The sequence below is a fragment of the Elephas maximus genome, chromosome 2, assembly GCF_024166365.1.
Source record: "Elephas maximus indicus isolate mEleMax1 chromosome 2, mEleMax1 primary haplotype, whole genome shotgun sequence".
Classification (NCBI taxonomy): Eukaryota; Metazoa; Chordata; class Mammalia; order Proboscidea; family Elephantidae; genus Elephas; species Elephas maximus.
The window spans coordinates 170,384,054-170,406,301 of NC_064820.1; the positions used below are offsets into that span (position 1 = coordinate 170,384,054).

A 22,248-nucleotide genomic window follows, 5' to 3' on the forward strand; every position below is an offset into this window, starting at 1 on the left:
GCTTGTTTTGCTGGGACTCCCCTTCCCCCAACTTCCAGTTGTGGCATCTCCAAGGGATCCACTGAACATAGTTTGAAAGTAACATAGTTTAAATGATTATTCTCAGGCCCCTACACCTTCCCAGTGCTGTGTGTCCCTTCTGTTTAGCAAAGAAAAGTGAGGTGTTCTTGCCTTGGGGCACAAGCTGCTGCTTCTGCTGTAGTAGCTGTAGACTTGCTCTGGCCCTTTGGAGAGTCAGCAGTTGGAGAAGGATGATATGAGCTGTGCCCAGGCTGAGTGTCACTCAGATACTGGAGACAGGGAAGAAGTTACCCCTGGATTGCATTTCTGGGGTGCAACGATAGAGAAATGTTAAAAGACAGATTTTACAACCATTCCAGGTAAAACTAACCTAGGGCTTTGATAGGCAGGGTAGTATCCAGAAAAACCAGTTGTGATTCTGACTCGTGGCGACCCCATGTGTGTCAGAGTAGAACTGTGCTCCATGGGGTTTTCAATGGCTGATTCTTGGAAATGGATTGCCAGGCCTTTCTTCTGAGGCGCTTCTGGGTGAACTTGAACCTCCAATCTTTGGTTACCAGCCAGGCGCATTAACTATTTGCACCACCCGTGGACTCCTAAATGGGGAATGAGGTGATATGAGGTGGTAGAACACCCATTCACCTTGTAAAAATGTGATTATGAGCACAGACCTGCTATTTACTTACACTATGATCTTGGCAAGTTAGCTTCTCTGAGTCTCTTTCTGAATCGTAAAAAGAGAAATAGTGGTACTTACTTCCTTTCATTGAAGGGATTAAATGAGATTGTAGGCCTAAATGCTTGGTACATAGTAGGTGCTCAATAAATGTTGGTAATACTAGTCATTATCATCATCAAATGCCTGGACAAGTCTGAAAATGGCTTTACTACCTCTTCCTGTATATTCTTGGTTAAATTTGTAATCTCTCAGGACCTCAGTTTCCTTACCTGTAAATCTGAGGTGCTAAACTAGCTCAGAAATTGCAAATTGGTGGCCTGCCAGATAAAATCTAGCCTCAAAACGTGTTTGTTTATCCTGTATAGTATTTAAAAAAAAAAAAAAATAGTCACTAGAAATTGAAATCTTCAGCTTCTGTTTAACAACTGAACATCTAGGTATACTGGCTCTCACTTGGTGACAGTCAGCTGGAGCTGGGGTGGCAGCTCCCCTCAGAATGGGGCATGCATATACTTACCTTTTTGCCAGCCTCTGCCTTCCACATTGTCTTACACCTGGCTAACCCTCTTTCACACTTAGGCTGTTCAGTTTGCAAGGCCTGGACTCAAAGGTTTCAGGAATTCTGTGCTGTTATCATGACTCTGCCGTTAGCCCATTCCAAGACCACTTACCTCTCTGGATTTCCACATTGCCATCTATAAAATGAGTTGAGCTTCCAGCTTGGCTTTCTTTGAATCTACTATTCATTCCAAAAACATTTACTGAATCCCTTCTATCTCCAGCAATTCGAACAGGCACTTGGGAGCATGCAGAGATGAATAAGAATGGGCCAGGCCCAGACATATTTTATAGAAGTGCCACTCAGTGTGTAGGCTGAGGACAGGCACCAGTTCTGGATGAGATAAATACAGAAGTTGACAGTAAGCATTTAGAAACTTTTATGACAATTTGGTATTACCATGGCAGTCAAGTGCATGCTCAGTGGACTCACTGAATAGATCTTTATCAGTCCCCATATTGTTGAATTCACATGGTCACTTGTGTGTGGTGCAAACTACCCATTTTCTGTTGTAGCTTAACAAACTGCTCCAAAACTTAGTAGCTGAAAGCACACAAATGTGCAATTTGAATTTGTCTCAGCTCTACACACTCCCAAGATGGCTCATTCACATGGCTGGCCTTTCCATGTTGTCATCTTCACAGAGGAGCTTCCTCATAGCATGGTGGGTGGATTCCAAGTGCAGTGTCAGGTGGAAATGCATGACATCTTTGTGACCTAGCTTCAGAAAAGTTACATTGCATCTCTTCTGCCAAACTTCATTGGTTGAGGCAGTCACAATGATCTGTCCACGTTCAAAGGGAAGGGACATAGATTCCGTCTCTTGATGGAGTTGTGGAAAGATTCTAAAAGAGTGCTTGGGGCAGAAGATTTTGTTGCAGCCAGCTTTGGAAAATAAAATCTGCCATACTATTAAAATGGTGCATAAGTTTTCTATCACTGTGTAACAGATTACCACAAACTTAGTGGCTTAAAAGAACACACACTTATTAGCTCAAAGTTCTGTAACTCATGAGTCCAAGCAGACTAAGCTGGGTTCTCTGTTTAGGGTGTCAGAGGTTAGGGGGGAAGAGCAGAATCCACTTCTAGGCTCATTTAGATTGTTGACAGAATTCAGTTCCTTGGAGCTGTGGGATTAAGGTGCCTGTTCCCTTGTCCACTACTTCTAGAGGTCACCCACACATATGGCCCCTTCTGTCTTCAAAGTCAGCAATGCCACGTTGAGTTCTTCTTACTCTTTGAATCTCTTTGACTTCCTCTTCTACCACCAGATGAGTTGTTTGTCTTTTTGTCATTGAGTTATAAGAGGTCTTTGTATGTTCTGAATATTAAATCTTTATCAGGTATGTGATTTCCAAATATTTTCTTTCATTCTGTGTTTTTTCACTTTCTTAGTAATGTGCTTTGATGCACAGAAGTTTTTAATTTTTATGACATCTAATCTATTTTTTCTTTTGTTGCTAGTGCTTTTGGTATCAAATCTAAGAATCCACTGCCAAATCCAAGGTCATGAAGATTTACTCCTATTTTCTTCTATTTTGTAGTTTAAGCTCTTATATTTAGGTCATTAATTCATTTCAAGTCAGTTTTTGTACATGGAGTGAGCTAGGGGTCCAACTTCATTTTTTTGCATGTGGAAAACCTGTTGTCCCAGCACCGTTTGTTATAGAAACTATTCTTTCCTATTGCATGTTCTTGGCACCCTTGTCAAAAATCAGTTGGTCATATATGTTGTTGTTGTTGTTAGGTGCCGTTGAGTTGGTTCCGACTCATAGCGACCCTTTGTACAACAGAATGAAACACTGCCCAGTCCTGCACCATCCTTACAATCGTTGTTATGCGTGAGCCCATTGTTGCAGCCACTGTGTCAGTCTACCTCGTTGATGGTCTTCCTCTTTTCCCCTGACCCTGTACTTTGACAAGCATGATATCCTTCTCCAGAGACTGATCTCTCCCGACAACATGTCCAAAGTATGCAAGACGCAGTCTCACCATCCTTGCTTCTAAGGACCATTCTGGTTGTACTTCTTCCAAGACAGATTTGTTCGTTCTTCTGGCAGTCCGTGGTATATTCAGTATTCTTTGCCAATGCTACAATTCAAAGGCATCAATTCTTCTTTGGTCTTCCTTGTTCACTGTCCAGCTTTCACATGCATATGATGCGATTGAAAATACCACGGCTTGGGTCAGGCGCACCTTAGTCTTCAAGGTGACACCTTTGCTCTTCAACACTTTAAAGAGGTATTTTGCAGCAGATTTACCCAATGGTCATATATGTTTGCATTTATTTTGTGTTCTCAGTCCTGTTCCATTGCTCCATATGTCTCTCCTTATGACACTATTCCTGTTTTGATTACTGTAGCTTTGTAGTAAGGACAGTTTTTTCTTTTCTTTTTTTAAGATCATTGACGGTTTTTGATCTGCTTTCAAAAAATCAGGCATTAAAAGCCCTACGGAGTACATTTCTGCTCTGATACACGTGGGGTCTCCATGAGTTGGAATTGACTCAACGGCAGCTGATTTAATTGACTGTATTACACTTTTATAACATTTTCTGTAACATTTAATAGAAACCTTATATAATGAGTCTCTGGGCGGTTCAAATGGTTAACACACTAAGCTGCTAACCAAAAGGCTGGAGGTTCAAGTCTACCCAGTGACACCTCAGAAGAAAGGCGTGGTAATATAATTCTGAAAAATAAGCTATCAGAAACTCTATGGAGCACAGTTCTACTCTGACACACACGGGGTCTCAATGAGTCAGAACTGATTTTATGGCAAATGGTTTATATACATAACATAACCACTACGGAATTTATATAGGTTCAAAGCAGATATTATTTTGATCTCCATTTTATAGTCAAAGAAACAGAGACCGAGAAAGACAAGGGAACCTACCTAAGGTCCCACTCTTAGTGAACGCAGATCAGGGAGTCTGAAATCTGGGTCTCCTGGATCCTACTTCAGGGTTCTCTCCACCACACCAAGCTGCTTCTCAGTTTTTCAAGCCTCAAGAGAAGAAACTTGTATCAGTCAAGATTAGATTTGAGTGGCTTAAATGAAGTAGGAGTTTATTTTTCTCTTACTTAAGGTTTGGAGGTCTACAGTCCAGGGTTATGAGAGTTCTACTCCGGAAAGCCCTCAGGAACTAGGCTCCTTCCTGCTAATGGCTTTACCACCCTAGGGTTGGACCTTCACCTCATGGCCCATAAGATGGCATTTGAATTCTAGGCAGTAAGATAGAGGAAGAGATGAAGAAAAGGGGCAAGGTGCATATCAGCAGCTTCTTCAGGTTGGTTTCTCGAGGCTGCTACACAACACCTCCACTCATGTCTCATTGGACAGAAGCTGTTAATTCAGCCACATTTAGCTGCAAAGATGTCTGAGAAATAGTATCATCCCTATTCTGGGCCATCGTATTCCCAGCTACAATTTCTGTTATGTGAAAAAAAAGGAGAGCAGCTCTTGGGGGACATGCAGCAATTTCTGCCACAAGCCTTAAGGTTAGGAGCACGGAAAGGGAGCTGTTTGAAATGAAATAAGGAAGAAAGTAAAAAAGTTCAAAGTCTGTTACATCTTTTAGAGATCATTTAGGATCAGGTGAGCCAGCTCTGTTTAGAGTTTATATATAGCCCATTAAGTTGATATGAAGACATTTAGTCATAAGATAAAGTTAATCCTCAGAGCCCCTTTATGGTGTTAAATCCTTGTGACTATATTAGACATGTCTAATCCCTGGATGACTTTTCCTACAGTTTAGAAAAGATAAAAGGTGTCTCTGCTCATTCATTCATTGAACAAGAATTGATATTTCCTAGGGTTTCTGGGTACCCTTATAGAGCTCACAATTTGGGGATAGACAGATATAGAGCTCACAGTTTGGGGGTAGACAGATAATCAAATAATCATCCAAGGGAATGTGAATCACAAGGATGTTCCAAGGGCATATGGGATATGACCTATCAGGGAGGTTAGGGAAGGCTTCCCTAAGAAGTTAGACTAATTCTTCCAAGAGTGTCCACTTTCATAGCAGAGTCAAATATTCCGGGAAAACTATCCCATGTCCGTGTGTGGTTACGCCTCACATCTAAGAGATCATTATATAAGAACAAGAATGCCAGAGTGAAAGTAAGGTAGGGAGAGGAGGTTCAAGGCCATTTGTGGCCCCTACCCTAAGGGAAACAGAGAAGAGAAGGAGTTCAGCGATTCCAAGATGGCAGATGCAGGAGGCCAGGATCAGCCATAGCCCAGTCAGAGCCCTTCCTCATGGGGCAGGAAGGAGCCCAAGGAGCTTAGTACAAGGAGGAATTTCTAATAGATTTAGCTATCTGTATGGAGGTAGGGAGCTTCCCATTGCCCTAAGTGCCCAAGCTTCATATCCTTGACCATCCATATGTTGTGGTAAAGAAAGGGTTACTGGATGCAGCAGACCATCAGAGGAGACAGCATCTCAATTCCCACCAGCAGCTTGATTCTGTGGTTCTGTGAAGTATGGCACTAGGGAAGGCTCCAGCAGTTACAGGTGATGGGAGGGCAGTACCAGAAGGAGGGAACCACCAGAAGTCACATTCTGTTCCCCACCCCCTTTTGGGGGACCTTTGCAACAGTGAGCTGCTAGGCAGCCTGAAGATTTAAGATTGCAGAACTCAGCCAGTGGATCGTGATCTACCAGGTGATCTTAGGAATTCACTCTTCCACTTAAGGCAGGTATGGCAGGTAGGCCCTCTCCTCTGGCCAATGCTCATGGACAGGTAAGGGCTGCTTGGAGTGCAGTGTTGAGGAAGATTCTGAGTCTGAGCTCCACAGGAAGGATTAGGGTAGGTTGGTGATGTCTGCCTTCATTCTTAGTGTGATTGTAATGAAGAAATGGGATAATTTATGTAAAAATGCTTTGTAAATTACAAAGCACTATGCAAATAATAACTAATGATGATACGTACCACTTTTAGTGCTTTCTAAATACCAGATACTGCTAAGAGCTTTACTTGCTGTATATCATTTAATCCTCAGAATAACCTTTGTGGCAGATACTCTTAATATTCTCCACTTTATAGTTGAGGAACAAAGGCTTAAAAAAGTCTTGTAATTTGCCTAAGGTCTCACAGCTAGTAAGAAGCAGAACTGTGACTCAAGCCTACATCTTTACTTCAAAGCAAGTGCTGTATGACTTTCTTTCTTTCTTTTTTGCTATCTTCAGAATGGAGGGGATTATATTCGTAATTATTACCGTTAATGGAGCAACTACTATATTGTTTGGTGGCTCAATCCTAACTCCCCAACGAGGAGACTATCAGGATGTGTTTGCAGTCATTTTTAGGACCCTGAAAGGCATGGAACTTGCCTTCTATTCAGCTCTCCAGTCTTGCCTGCCTTTTTCTTTACCCATCCACATCTGGTGTACAGAACCATAGCAATATAATGACCCTCTGTTATGCATAACGCATCGAGTCTCGGAGAACACTTTTCAAAGGGTTTCCTGTGATCGATCACGTATCACCTGGACCGAGATTTTCAAGACCCCTTGTGAGCTTGCCCTTCTTGGCACAGAAGTATGATTCACTTGAACAAGTTTTCCTTTCTTGAGAACTGTGTAACTAGCGTCATTCTAGGCCCTGAGACATGGGAAGGCGAGGACAGCTGTCTGCAATAGGTACAGTTCGCTGTGATCATTAAACTCATGTGGTGCTTGGCAGTTTGCAAAGTTCTTTCATATTGGTTTTTTCCTCCAAGCCTCAGTTTTGTCATATACAAAATGGATATAATGACAATAATAATAAAGTCTCATGAAAGAGGTTATAAACTCACCACTTAAGGTGAAAAAAACATAAAATTAGAATCACCCATGATGGGATGTAAAGACTAACCACCTTTCAAATGTCCAGTTTAATGGTTGAAATGGCAAATGTTTTGTTATATATATTTTACCACAATTTCTAAGGTGAGGGAAATACTTATCTTCAAAGAGCAGGCTGCTCAGCACCAAAGTGCTGACACTACCAGGGGCCAGAGAGAGCGAGGGCCTCTGGGGCCACCCTCCAGGGCGCAGCCTCACTGGGCTCAAAGATGGGAGGCTTGCCAATCTCCCCTGTTAAAATTTCTTTTTCTTTTGACCATGTGTCATTGAGTTCCTGAAGGTTAAATATACGTACAATACAATTTTACTGGGACTGATTTCCTTAAACAGAGAGCACCTCTTGGCTTTCTACTGAGAGGATCAAAACTTGAAAATAACAGGTGATACAATAGGCACCAGGTTGGATGAGGGGGAGATCTGGGCTCAGGCCTCACCTGCATCCCTGTGACCGTGAGGACAGGGACCTCAAAGATGGCCAAGTTCTCAGGTTGCATTTCTTGACTGCAAACCCGCAGTACCCTCATGACCCTATTTAAAAAAAAAAAATCTGTGTACACCCATTACCCACTCCTGCCTTCCAAGCCCAGGCTAGCATCATCTCTGCTTACACCACTGTGATAGTCTTCTCCCTGGACTCTACACTTCTTCTCTGTTGACTAATCGCTTCTTCACTTTGGGGCAAGAAAGCTTTCCAAATGCAACCTGATCCTGCCACCTCCTTGCATAAAACACTTGGAATTCCAATTACTCCAGGAGGAAAGACAGGATCGTAAGGATCCTCTTACCCCCGCCAGACTTGCCCTTCTGTGTGCACCACACATACTGTTCTTTGTTCATCCCCTCCTGGGTTTCCCACCTGCCCAGCCATGGGGCCTTCGCATGTCATCCCTGCTTTTCTCTCTGTCTGAGATGCTCTGTACTCCTCTTTGCTGAGTTCATTCCTAATCATACCCCATCTATTCCTTCAGCGAAGCCTTTTCTGACTTTGCTGACTGGATCAGATCCCTCTGTAGGGATATCCCTTGCATCATGTGCTTCTCTTGTACACATGCACCAGTATTGCTGTTTTAATTGATTTGTGATTCTGGAGTAAAGTCTATATTTTCCCCTACCACACACACTACTATAAGCTCTAGGAAAGCAGGGTCCTGATCTGTCTTTCTCACCCATATATCCTCAGCACCTAGCACAGAGCCTGTTTGTACTCTAAACATTTAAGTAGATGGGTGGGTGAGTGGATGGATGGATCGATGGATCGATGGATGCATGTGATCAATGGGTGGATGGATGGATGGTTGATGGGTGGGTGGATGGATGGTTGGATGGATGGGTGGGTGGGTGGGTGGATGGCCTACATGAACATTACTAATCAGGGTTTTTTTGTTGTTGTTTGCTTTGCCAATGATAAAACGTTTGGGAACTTCATCTGAAGAAAATGCTATAAATTGCGATTGTTCTTTTAGAGTGGAATGGAAAGTTATTAAAGGTTCTATTTGCCCTTTAGATAACAGACATTCCAAAAAAATCTTGGTGTTTTTTTTTTTTTCTTTACTATTTAAAAAGTCTTTTAATGCGCTTTCAACAGCCTAAGTAGCAAATGATCTTTTCTAGAGTCATCTATAGAAAACAGAGGGTGGATTGGGTGGATGGTAGGGTTCTGCTCTTGGAAGCCCAGGATCAGCCTTTTTAAACAAAGGCTCCTGTGGTGACTGACCTTGCCCTCTTAGAGACTGGGGCCCTGTTGAGATTTCAGATTCCAGCATCCTGGTATTGAGGCAATGGAGTTAATAGAGCAGGGAAAATTGGCGTGACCTGATTGCTGGGTGGAATAGTAGGACAGGCCTGACATCGGCCCAGCAGACTCTGACTCTTGTGTCTGCAGGGTTGTAGTGTCCCCTTCCATTTGTAAACAGTACCTTTTAGGTTTGATTGTTTTTCTCATACAGCTTGGTCCTGATTTTAGGGAAAGATAGGTTTTCTCAAAACAGCAGCCTACTGGATGGGGCTGGGGTCTAGTGAGCCTTGTTAAGTCCAACGTGTGGGCTGGCCAGTTACTTCCCTCTTGCATGTAGTTAAGAATGATCCTCAGCCTACAAGTGGGAAACATTTCCTCTGAATGAAAACAAAATTGTCTTTCTCCCTGCGTCTCTCACAGGAAGAGGAGGATTCTGATATTAACTGAAAGTGGATAGGTAATAAGATATTTTATTTCTGGAGCTCTGCTTCACCCCCTTACTTGCTCAAAGACTTTCTGTGGCTCCCAACTGCCAAACAGCTCAAATGCTAGGCCCTCCGATTCTGGTTCATACACCCTTCCAGTTCTCATTGCTCTTGACTATCTTTTGGACCCAGTCACTCCAGCCAAACCAGACTGCTTGCCATTTAGTAAATACCAAAAAAACCCGTTGCTGAGGAGTCGATTCCAACTCATAGCAACCCTGTAGGACAGAGTAGAACTGCCCCATAGAGTTTCCAAGTAGCGCCTGGTGGATTTAAACTGCCAACCTTTTGGTTAGCAGCCACAGCACTTAACCAGTATGCCACCAGGGTTTAAGGCCCTCCATTTCTTTGTATGTGCTTTCCTTCCAGCTCAAGCCCCCCTCTGACCCGCTACACAGTGCTACCAGTCAAAATCCTACTCACCCTTTCAGGCTTCTCTCAAAGATTTTGCTTCTGCAGGAAGCCTTCCCTGATTATTCCAGGGAGAATTTAGTCTTTGGCTCTTGTAAATGGCTATAGAATTTATTTGTACAACTTTCAAGAGTTAGCCTTTTTCAACAATGGCTCCTGCCTGTGGCTTCAATGCCTTTATGTTACAGTGATGTGTATTTTGTTTTCCTTTTCTACTTGTCTGAGATCCATGCTATTTGTTGAGGCCAGGAACTATTAATCTTTGTCTCCTTCACAGTTTTTTGGATGTAGTGGGCCCTCAATAATCTTTTGTTGAATAAATAAATACAAGCCAGCTACGTCTCCAAAACTCATATACTCAAAGTCCATTTAACCGACTGTTTTCAGGGTGTAACCTTGACAGTAGTTTTGAAGAGGATGCCTTAGACTGCGTGTATGTGTGTGTTTGAAGGCTATTAAAATAACCTACTTACCAGGTAAACAAATGTTTGGAATTATATAGAGTCATTTAAACCTCAAAACAGAATCATTCTAGCACTTTTATAGTTGCTAGTTTGGTGGAGGGGTGGGAGCCATCCTAAAACATGCCACAGAATCTGGTCTGTAATTCATCCTCAGACCAGGGATGAAGCAGATAACCTACTCAGCTTTCCCTCCAGCTTTTCCGTTTTAGAGCACACAGCCCTTCTCCCGTTCTTTTGAAGGCACTGGCCAGTTCACCCAGAGATGCAAGGGTCCTCTCTGAGCTGGCTTTGCAGAGTCTGCAATCCTGGGATTAGAGGATGCACTTTTACAAATCTTTCTTTGGCAGGATACAGTTGGCTTGCTTCACCGCCGTTCTTCCCTCCCTCCAAAGGGCGCCAGGCAAGCTAAATAGTGATTAAACAAAACATTAAAATTCCATTTGTGTGTGCGAGTGTGTGACTGTTTGAACACTAATCGATTCCTTTAGTGGGATGTTAAGTAAAAGCACACAGATACCAGAAGCAGTTATTTAGAGCAGCCAGTCAAAATCCATTTCCAATTTATTGTTTAATGTGATTTCACATTAATTCTGCCAGCCTCCTCCGCAAACTCTCTGTTACTTCTCTTGCCATGCTCCTTCCCAACCCCTTTGTTTTCTGTAGCAGGAGGACATGTGGAAATCAAGGGGAAGAAAAGTAGTGAGAGGTGAATGCTGACGGAACAGAACCACAGCCTTTATGGACAGATCTTTGAGTCTGTAGAATCAAACTTAAAATTACCTCTGGATTGAAACCTAGATATGCTTTTCTACATAATATGAAGCAATTGTTATTGCATAAGAATTGCTCTCTCTTGAAAAGCACCATTTGGACCTTTCTTGCTGTTAAAAGTCTTAAGACATTTGTTTCTGTTGTCGAATGCCACTGTAGCTAAGAACTTTTTCCTGAAGAACACTCAATTTCCACACAGGCATGTGACCTCCCACTAATTAGGAAACTCTCTAAATCCTGTTATCAGCAACAGCCAGTTGAATTGGATCAGGTGTTAAATAGGTTGCCTCTGCAGGGCCCAGTTTTATTATGAGATTCCCATGCCCTTCCCCGTCCCCCAAACATGGCCATCACCAACACCGGGGTGTACCTCGTTTTTATAACTTTCTCTAGAAATAGTGTATTAATAGTATTCCTACTTCACTGAGAGGACTACCTTTGTGCCAGGTGCTGGCTAAATGCTTTGTATAGATTAGCGGATTCATGCCTCCCAACAGTGCCCAGGAGTAGATACTGTTATTCTGTTATTTTCCCTATTTGTCAGTCGAGGAAACTGGGCTGGGATCCACCTACCCAGTAAGTGGAACCTAGATTTGTCCAACTGTGGAACCAGAATTCTCTGAGTCATTAAGCTACACTACCTGCCCCACTGATGAGTAATCATTCATTTGTTTACTCAGTTGATATTTATTGAGGGCCTAAGATGAGCCAGCCAGGTATTGACCTAGAAATGCGATGATGAGCCGGAACAGACATGCCCCTGCCTTCAGGAAGCTCATCGATTATGTATACCAGGGAGAGAGCAGCCAGCTCTGGTATGGTCTCTGGGGCTAACAAGCTATGGAATTTCCACAGGCAAGTCCCTTTCCATAGGCAAGTCCCTTCTACAAATGTAAGCCCAGAGTCTATATTTTTTAAATGAGGCAACTGGATTTAGACAAGTGATTTTATTGTAAATCAGAATCACATGGGGGAATTGGTTAAAAAAACATGTCTTCCCAGATTCTTTAATTTACTAGGCTCGGGGTGGGGTCCAGGAATTTGCATCTGTAGTGAGGGGCCAGTTCTCCCATACACCATCCTTTGAGAGAGACTGATGTGCGTATGAACCCCATTATTAGTGTCAGCACAGGGTCTGTCTTAACACATCTGTATCCCTCTGCCTAGCACAGTGCCTGGCACAGAATGGATGTCAATAAACATTTGTTGGTTGTTTGGATGGTCTGGGGTTTCTTAATCTGCACTGCCTCTGTGGACTCCGTGGATGGCCCTTAGAGGCTCCTGAACCACCTGAAATTGACCACAATTTTTGTTTAGGTTTGTGGATAGGATTCTGAGGGCCCTTTGGGCCCTGAATACTCTGATTTTAGGGTTGAAACCAATTTTGTCTTTTCCTATCTCCTATTTTGGGATACCTTTTTAATGCATGTAGTAAAATTTAAGCCCTGTATCAAGGTGATTTGGTGAGAAGATGCCAGTTTATAGTGGGAGTCAAAGGACTTGGCTGTTATCCTTTTGCCTGCCTATGTGACCTTGGTTGGGGAGCTTGACCTCTTTAGGCCTCAGTTTCCCCACCTGTAAGATGAGTGAACTAATTGTCTCTGAGCTGCTGTTCCATGTCCCAGGACCCTCTATCAGCTGCGTGTTTAGATGTTCAAAACTCCCTGTGTCAGCAAGCTCCAAAGTCCTTGTGATTTAAGGAAGATGTAAGGACTAATAAGACCACCTAACACAGCATAGGTCATCTCTGCAGATCCTGGGAGGGAGGGGAGGAAGGAAGTATGCTCATCATCAAGGCAGAGGCAGTATAGAAGATAGAAGCTATAGGTGTGAAACTCTCAGAATTTTGAAACCTTTGTTCTCAACCCTGTCAGTTCAGCAATTTACTATTTCATTTTGAGAACACGATTCAAAGAGCTTACTTCTATGAGGTCATGACTGCGAGATTCAACCCCGTTCCCAGGAGTACAGGAAGACTTTCACAAGCATATGGAGGAAACAGTGCCTTTCAGGCTCGAAATGCCCTTTAAAGGTTGCCTAACTCTGCTACAGAGTGCCTGGATGGTGCAAGTGGTTAACACACTTGGCTGCTGACTGTAAGGTTGCAGGTTCCAGTCTGCCCAGAGGCACCTCTGAAGAAAGGCCTGGTGATCTACTTAAGAATTACCCACCGAAAACCCTGTGGAGCACAGTTCTACTCTGATACACATGGGGTCGCTATGAGTTGGAATCCACTTGATGGCATTTGGTTCTTTAACCTTTGCCCCACAATATATCCCTTGTAGCACCCGGGAGCTTGGAATCTCAGCCCGCCCCCTGCCCCGCAACCTACTGTGTCAGAATCTGCATTTAACAGGATCTTCAGGTGAGTCTAATACACATTAAAGTTTAAGAAGCACTAGGTCTATCCCAACACTTATTCCCCTCCTTTACATCTGAAGAACAGCCAGCATCCTATTGCAGGCGCCCCCCCAGTTCAAACAAATTACTATCTTTGCAGTCATCCTGTTTCATCCTAAAACCGATCCAGCTTTTGGAATTTCTTCTCCCACAATCATTCCATAACTTCTGTCATTGGCACTCCCTCTAGCCTCAGGGCCGCATAGAACAAGATAACTCTTCCTGTGTTCCCCCAAGGCTCCTAGTCCTCATCTAGGACTGAAAAACCCATTGCCACCGAGTGGATTCTGACTCATAGTGACCCTGTAGGACAGAATAGAACTGTCCCATAGGGTTCCAAAGGAGTGGCTGGTAGATTTGAACTGCCAACCTTTTGGTTAGCAGCCAAGCTCTTAACCACTGCACCACCAGTGCTCCCATCTAGGATTAAAAAACAAAACAAAACACAAACCCATTGCTATCGAGTCGATTCTGACTCATAGTGACCCTATGAGACAGAGGAGAACTGCTCCATAGTGTTTCCAAGGAGCGGCTGGTGGATTCGAACTCCCGACCTTTTGGTTAGCAGCCAAACGCGTAACTACTGCGCTACTATCTAGGATTAGGAGTTCTCATTTCCTAGCCCTCACACAACAGTTTCTAATCTTCCCCATCCATGATACATCCCTTTATATCCAGTGTGTTGCAGACTCGCCAGGGCCAGGCAGGCAGCACAGATGAGAGATGAGAGCCTGGTGAAAGGCACCAGGGAATGGTGGGAACTGCGGCAAACTAGAGAGACATGCCCCTTCCAAATAGGGCAGCGGTTACTCAGTGCCAGCTGGGGGACTGATAGAATTCAGCCCACTATTGCCAGATCTTTTAGGTTTTCAAAAGAAGCCAAAAATCATGATCGTTTTAATGTGAAATCTCACTGTTTTTTTCATACTGGCAGTTAAAACAAAACAAAACCTAGAAAGCTACCAGATAGGTGACCATAGGCCTCAGGTTTTGGTGACCTTTGATGATAAATATCTGCTCAAGTGTGTCACACCATATTGGATGCAGTAGCCTAGATTTGATCTGACCAGCGCAGAGCAGGAATGATTATCACCTCCTTTGTTCTAAACCAGTAGCCCTCAAACTTGTGTATATCAGAATCATTTGAAAGACTTGTTAAAACACGGATCTCTGGGCTCACCCCCGGAGTTTCTGCTTCGTGAGGTCTGGGACTCCCAAAAATCGCGTTTTTAACAAGTTCCCAGTTATTGCTGAGAACCACGGCTTTAGATTCGAGACTTCCATTAAGGCAGCCTGAGTTTGTGGAGCCCCTTTGGTGCCACCAGTCTCTGACAGTAATCAGCTGAAATTCCCCATGTTTGGGGAGGAAACAGGAGAAAGGAATTTGGAGGCAGAGCTGGAGAAAGAGGAGCTGAGCAGTCCTTGACTGCTCAGAGAAAGCATTGTAGAGACAGAATATTATCTTGGGTGGGTCCCTGACGCTCCCTGGGGCTTGGCTTTCCTGTATTTTTATTTGTTTGGGAGTTTCAATTATTTGTTGGTTTTTAGCAGAGGAATTTTTTTCAAATGAAATCCTACATGGATCCCCAGTATATAAAATGGGCAGAGGCTTTGCTGCACTAAAGAGGCTTGGGGAAGGCAAGGCCCTTTTCTCAGCCTCCCTGTCCTCAAGGCAGCACCTGAGGTGTTTCCTGCAGAACTGTAGTCCTACACAATTGAAACCTCAAACTGATTAAAAAATAGTTACCTGTTGAGTTGATTCCAGCTTATGGCAGCTCCACATGTGTCAGAGTAGAACTGTGCTCCATAGGGTTTTCAATGGCTAATTTTTTCAGGGCTTTGAATCAGTTCAACCCAGTTTGACTCCCTGCTGAGAATTTGCATTACCACCCCCAGATGTACTGAATCAGAATCTACATTTTTAACAAGATCCCCAGGTGATTCTTATGTATATACTTGGGGCTCTTGTTAAACTGTAGATGTATACATAAGAATCACCTAGGGGTCTTGTGAAGATTTAGATTCTGATTCAGTATATTGGCAGATGGAAAAGCAAATTCTCAGCAGGGGGTTGAACTGGAAGGAACTGGTTCAAAGCCCTGGACTTTTTAGAAGTAGATTTCTAGGCCTTTCTTCTGAGGCATCTTTGGGTGGACTGTAACCTCCAATCTTTATGTTATTGAGCATGTTAACCGTTTGTACCACCCAGGGACTCCCCTACACTGGTTATTTGGTCCCTTAAGGACCTTCCAGCTCAGCCTCTGCGATTCCTAAGAACCCAGTGCACTGTTTGTAGGCACATGGCCTGTGTCTCTGCTGTTTTCTTTCCTTCTCTGACCTAGACATCTAGCACACCAACTTTCAGAATTTTCTTCTTGCAACACAGAGCAGTCTGGAGGAGAGAGAATGCAAAAGATTGTTATTACCATTAGAGCTGTTGTAAGGACATTGAGCCGTTGTGGAAAATCTGCTAACACAAAGATCAGCCAGAGACTTAATAAACAGATGCGGGGATGATTTTATTCAGGTGGTTTCTTGTTAGCACTAATGCTCCAGCACGTCACACATTCAGGGCCTTCATAGTTGATTATACAGGCAATGGGACTATTGGACTCTGCATGCCACAGTGTCAAGAACAAGTCTGCAGGATTTTTAATGAGCAAGGTGATCTAAAAAACTGCTGTTGTTTAGGTGAGCATGAGAGATATTTAAACAGCATTCAGGAATAGTGTTACCTTGGGAAGCCTCTAACTGAGCCTGGGTCCTGAAAGTCAGGGGAGGCAGGTCTACAGACTTGCACCTTCAGAAGACCCCAGATACTAGAATGCTGCCCCTTTAATTAGGGAAATCACTTCCTAATGGCTTCACTGGGAGGGCTCACCTCCTCCAAACAGTAAACCCTTCAGAGCTCAGCCTCTGTGTCCTGCTTCCCTTGTGGCTGCTGCATATTCCTTTTCTCATTCAGTCATTCAGTTGCTTGCTTTGTACATTAAGCGTCCATTTGCCAAATGTCTACCCTATTTGGGCCCAGGCCCTCGGGACTGCACAGGTGACCAGGACCCAACTTTCTACCTTGCACTCAGTGCCCCTTCTCTTCAGACTAAGACCTGCTCTGCCTGTCTCACTCTCCACTGCACCAATATGCCTTTGCCCAGGCTGGTTGCCCTGCCTGCTGCCCATTTCCACTTGTCTGAGACCCAACCATACCGCACTCATCTCCTTGAAACTTTCTTCATTTCTCCAGGTGGAAGGAACTCTCATGGCTCTTTCTCTGGGCCTCTCATGGAAGAGCCACTTACCCTGTTCTGCCCAACACGATCTGGCATATTGCCGCTAGCCACATGTGCTAGTCTGAATTGAGATGTACCATCGCAAGTGTGCGATACACACTGGTTTCCAACACTGGTTACCAGAAAACCTTGATAATTTTTTATATTGATTACATATTGAAATGATACTTTTTAGACGGAGTATATTGAGCTAAATATATTATTAAAACTAACTTCACCTGTTTCTTTTCATATTTTTAATATGGATACTAGAAAATTTTAAGCTATGCACGTAGCTTGCATTTGTGGCTTGCTTTATGTTTCTTTTGACAGCGCTATACTCACCACTTTTTCCTTTGGGTAAAAGATGTGTGTCCATCTTTTTTCCCCCCTGCTGGTCGTGAGTTCCAGCAAGGTGGGCACTGTACACCCATCATCTTTCTGACCTTCACAGCCCCTAGCTGGCACGTGGTAGCACTAACCAAGGTCTGTGGAGTACACTGAGTCAATAAATGAGCAAATATATTCAATTAATACAAGAGGCTCCTTTAGGTAGTGCGATTTTTAGGACTGTGTTATTAAGATTTATTTCTCCTTCCCTCTTTTTTTTTTTTTCTGGAGCCCTGGTGGTGCAGTGGTTAAAAGCTACAGCTGCTAACCAAAAGGTCAACCGTTCGAATCCACCAGCTGCTCCTTGGAAACCGTGTGGGACAGTTCTCCTCTGTCCTATAGGGTCGCAGTGAGTCAGAATCAATTAGATGGGAACGGATTTTTTTTCTCCTCTTTTTTCATAAGCTATGTCTTTTTTTTTTTTTTTAAGGGCTCATACAGTCGGCAGAAGAAGAAACTTTCCTTGAGCCATGGACAGAAGCTGAAGGACTGGCATGACAAGGAGGCTATCAGGAGGGATGCTCGACGCGTAGGTACGGAGGGCAGAACCTTCCATGGCATGTCCTGTGGAGCTTGTACGTATGTGTGTGTGGTTTGTGTTTGTGCTTAGCAGGGGTGTTTGGGCCTCCTGTTGATGCCCTCTCTATCTGGCACCATGACTTCCCCTGATTCCCAGCACCTCCATCCTTCCCTGGTAGTTGACCCCTTTCTCCACTCATATCACCAGATGCGCTGTCTACAGGAATTTTCCCTGCCACCTTAATTAAAAAAAAAAAAAAAATACCCGTTGCTGTCAAGTTGATTCAGACTCATAGCAACCTTATAGGACAGAGTAGAACTTCCCCACAGAGTTTTCAAGGAGCTCCTGGTGGATTCAAACTGCTGACCTTTGGTTAACAGCTGTATCACTTAACAGCTACACCACCAGGGTTTCCCGCCACCTTTATTAGGTAATAGAAAATGTCTCCCCTTAATGCCATATTTTACCACTAAAAATGAACAATAGTCGTAAAAAGAGCCAACGTGAGCAAGGTCCACGCTTTATACTTTACTCATTTTCTCAGTGAAGCCCCTCATCAACCTTCATGGCCCATTTGACAGAAAAGAGACCTGTAGCTCGGAGAGGTGTGGTAACCTGCCCATAGACACACAGTGAGACTTTTGACTCTGCTTACCTGCCATCATTAGATATGTTCCATACTCCCTGAGCCTCAGTTTCTCCATTTGTCAGTGGGGCTCATGCTTCTTGCTCTGACAACCTCAGGGTGTTGTTGTGAAGGTGACCACGTAAAGTGATGGACATGAAGTAGCTTTCCAAAACTGGAAAACATGTAGCAATGCAAGGGGTGGGTATTTTATTCATTTTTATCTCAAAGGTACCCAACGCTATCGTTTTTTTCTTTTTAATTACATTTTGACAAAATCAGATTAAAACAAAGTTCTGAATAAAGTTGATATAATAACTTAACTGATGGCCAAGGAGGCCTAAAGACGTGGCATGCATTTTGCCTGTGTGTTAGTGATTTAAAATGAAGAGGGAGGGGCCTGCATAAATTAAGGCAAAGAAACATTTGTAAAGAGCTGATTTGCCAGTTACACCAAAATTATTAAAACATTGGGCTAAAAAATTATTAAAACCACAGAGGCATTATTAAGACTAATAATAACCAGCATTTGTTGCACACTATTTTTTATGTGCCAGGCGTCTTGTCCTGCATTACCTCCTTAGCCGTCACATGGAACCTTCTAATCTCACTTAATGTAAGTGGCAAAACCCAAGACTTGGAAAGGGTAAAGGCATGCCCAAGATGACGTAGCTGGGAATCCAAGGGAATCCAGGGCTGGGCTTCAAACTCTGCTCTGCCCAGCCCCAGAGCCTGAACTCTGAATCATTCCCCTGGACTGCCCTCTTCAGCCTTCCCTTCTGCTCTTTTTCTGCTGGCTGCATTTGTGACTCTCCCAGAATCCATACCAGGCGCTAGCCAGCAGTGTGTTGTCATGGAGCATTCCAAGTTACAGACGCTCTGGCCCTCTCCCTCATGGGACTGAATTGGGGAAGCCACAGCCCTTGGGGTCCACCTCTCAGCTTACACTTTCCTGCCAAACTGATGTTGTCAGCATTTACTTTTCAGAGAAAATGGGGCTGTTTCTCAGACCACAGGCTCTAGAGGACGCAATTTTTTTTTTTAATCATGGTAAAAATATGTATGAGAAAACATTTGCCAATTGAACATTTTTTACGCGTAGCGTTCAGTGACGTTGATCACGTTCATCATGTTGTGCACCCATCACCATTATTCATTTTTAGATTTTTCTATCACCATTAGCAGAAGCTCTGTGCCCCTTAAGCAGTGACTCCCCTTCTCTCCCCGACCTGCCCCTGGTAACCTCTGATAGACTTTATTCTCTCTGCATTTGTCTGTTCTAGATATTTCATGTAAGTAGGATCATACAATATTTGTCCTTTTGGACTGACTTATTTTACTCAGCGTGGTATCTTCAAGGTTCATCTGTCTTGTAGCATGTATGAGGACTTCATTTCTCTTTATGCCTGAGTCATATTCAAAGATGCAGTTTTTAATCAGGTGATTTTATTGCCATTTCTTCAAGACCTTGGTGAATGGCAGGAGTTAGTATGAATGTTGCCACTCACCATATGCACCAGGGACTCTTTCCTGGATGGACTGTGCAGAGAGAGGAAAGTGAGCACATGAGGCAGCCATGTCCATGACTCAAGGCAACGCCTTTCAGGCAAACCTGTCCTTAGCTAGGCAGATCCCAATTTGTTTGCTTGAATTAAAAAAACCAAAAGCATCTTTTATCATTTGTGGCAATTTTGAGTGAAATATAAATTATTCCTTACATAGAGAGTGATCATAATATTTCCTCCCATTTATCTAGTGTTTCATAATTTACAAAAAGCTTTCACACACAACCTCTTACTTGACTCTCCCAAACATGCTGTGGGTACCAGAGGGGAAGAAGCTGCAGCTCCATGCAGTGGCTGACTTGCCCAGGGCTGACCAGCTCATCTGCATTAGACCAGGCCTCCTATCCAGGTGATCAGACTCCATGGTCAGGGCTGTTCTGTCTGGGACCCCTGACAGACTAGAGAGAGCATGGCTCTGGAACCCACAGACCTGGTTTCATAACCTTTCCGAGTCTCAGTTTATCCATCTGTAGAATGGGAGCTCTAATGTCCACCGTATAGGGTTGCTGTGGTGATTACATGAGAATAAGTCTATACCGTGCCTGATACAACAGCATCTCAATAGATGTTAGTCCTTCACCCTGCAAAATTTGGAATTACGCTCTATATCCAAATATAAAGTGTTATCTTGCAGTGTAATCATATGTTTCACCCTTTTTTCCTCACCCTGTACACAGTACTCCCATATCTGCTAGGACATTAGCAACATGGAATTTGCTCTTTGCCTCTAGGACATGGAGAACAAGGGAGACCTTATCCCATGACCGATGCTGAGAGAGTGGACCAGGCATACCGAGAAAATGGATTTAACATCTACATCAGTGATAAAATCTCCCTGAATCGTTCTCTTCCTGACATCCGGCACCCAAAGTAGGTGTAATGTCTCTCATCTTCTAGGATTTAAGGCTTTTGCCCCTGGCTTTTTGTTGAGAATTAAAGAAATGGGTCCGTGAAGCCCTGCTGGAGAAGAGAGATTCTCTCCGGTTATGCAGGGACTTTATGCTAAAGGCCCATGTGGTCAGGTTCTCCTAGAATTCAGAGCTGGTGTGTGGGAGCGTGATGTTGTCTCCTTTCAAGAGCTGGTCATTTTCTCTTCGCCAGCGGTGAGAACCATAGAACCTCTGCATTTCCCCGTTTTGCTCTGACCCACAAGAAAGTTCAGACCTAAATTTGGAGGACAGTTACAGTGAGTTTCAACCTTCATTCTCTCCACTTTTCTGTGTATGATATTTTTATTTTTTTAATCTGTATTGTAGTTATCCTGAGTGGCTACATATTTAAGTCCTTGTTATAAGCTATCTCAATTCATTTTGAGAGAAGACATGTCATAATGATTATAGAAATGATAACAACAGCAGCTAACATTCTTTGAACATAGAGTATGTGCCCAGCACGTTGTATGCATCATCTCAGTTAAGTCTCTCAAGGTTCCTGTAAGGTAGGTTCTATGCTAATGCCCACTTTACAGATGAGAAAGCTGAGGCTTAGAGGAGTTTTGTAACTTGCTTAAGGTCACACAGTGAATAAGAAGCTGAGTCAGGTCTTAGACTTAAGTTGAACCAAAAACTAAACTCTTGGACCTTTAGCTGTCCTGCCGCCATGTCGATATGAAATCAGGGCTGTGGTGGTAGTGATGGTGATTTTCTAGAAGAACAATAATTCGTAAACTTGACATGCATTAGAATCACCTGGAGAACTGTTAAAACACGGAGCATTGGGCCTCACTCCCATAGTTCCTGATTCAGTGAGTCTGGGATGAGCACTGAAAACTTGCATTTTGACCAAACTCCTAGGTGATGCTTGTGCTGCTGATTTTTAAGAAAGGCTGCAGTAGGAGATTTCAAAATTGTTTCTACATGAAGGCAGTGCTGAGTAGCCCTGGTGGGTGAAGTGTTTTGCACATGGACTAAGAAAGTAGAGCCCAGAAAAAAATATAATGGCTAACACTTATTTGGTACTTATTGTGTGCTGGCCATTGTTTTAAGCCAGTGATACTTAAAATATGGTTTCAAGACCAGCAACATCACTTGAAACTTGTTAGTATAAAAAAATGGCGCCAACTGTAAAATGGCATGGAGGCACTGTCTGACCTCCTCTAACTTCACAAAGGGGAAGGAGAATCAAGATCAACAGCCCAAGGCTGATTCCTGTGAAGTGGAGGTCAGACATGCCTCCACCTTCCAACCCTTTTTACCGATTCTAACACCAACTGTCCCTCTCACAGCACTCTCTACTTCTCCGCTGGGTTCAATAATTTGTTGCAGTGGCCACACAGATCTCACAGACCATACTTATATTTACGGGGTTTATTAGGGAAGTAACAGGTTGTAATTCAGCTTCAGGAACACTCAGGATACAGTTCTTCCATCAGGACAGCCTCTTCTCAGATGTACCTGCAGGCATGCCTCTCTCTGGCCCTCAGCAGCTTGCCTTGGCCTCTGCCCTGCTTGGGCGAATGTTATAAAGCTCTGTTAGCTCTGCCAATAAGTGCCCAGAGGCA

The 22,248-nt window shown here is 43.5% G+C and overlaps 1 protein-coding gene across 2 annotated transcripts in view; it reads left to right on the forward strand.

Moving 5' to 3' along the window:
• Positions 1-22,248, forward strand: part of GALNT10 (polypeptide N-acetylgalactosaminyltransferase 10) — a 277,219-nt gene that overhangs the window by 103,786 nt on the left and 151,185 nt on the right. Inside the window, exons 2-3 of one of the 2 annotated variants that reach the window (XM_049874177.1) lie at positions 17,469-17,571; positions 20,480-20,618. In XM_049874177.1, coding sequence (XP_049730134.1) covers positions 17,469-17,571; positions 20,480-20,618 — 242 coding nt within the window. Of the gene's footprint in view, positions 1-17,468; positions 17,614-20,479; positions 20,619-22,248 lie in introns of those variants that run through there. The other variant, XM_049874178.1, reaches the window with a different exon arrangement.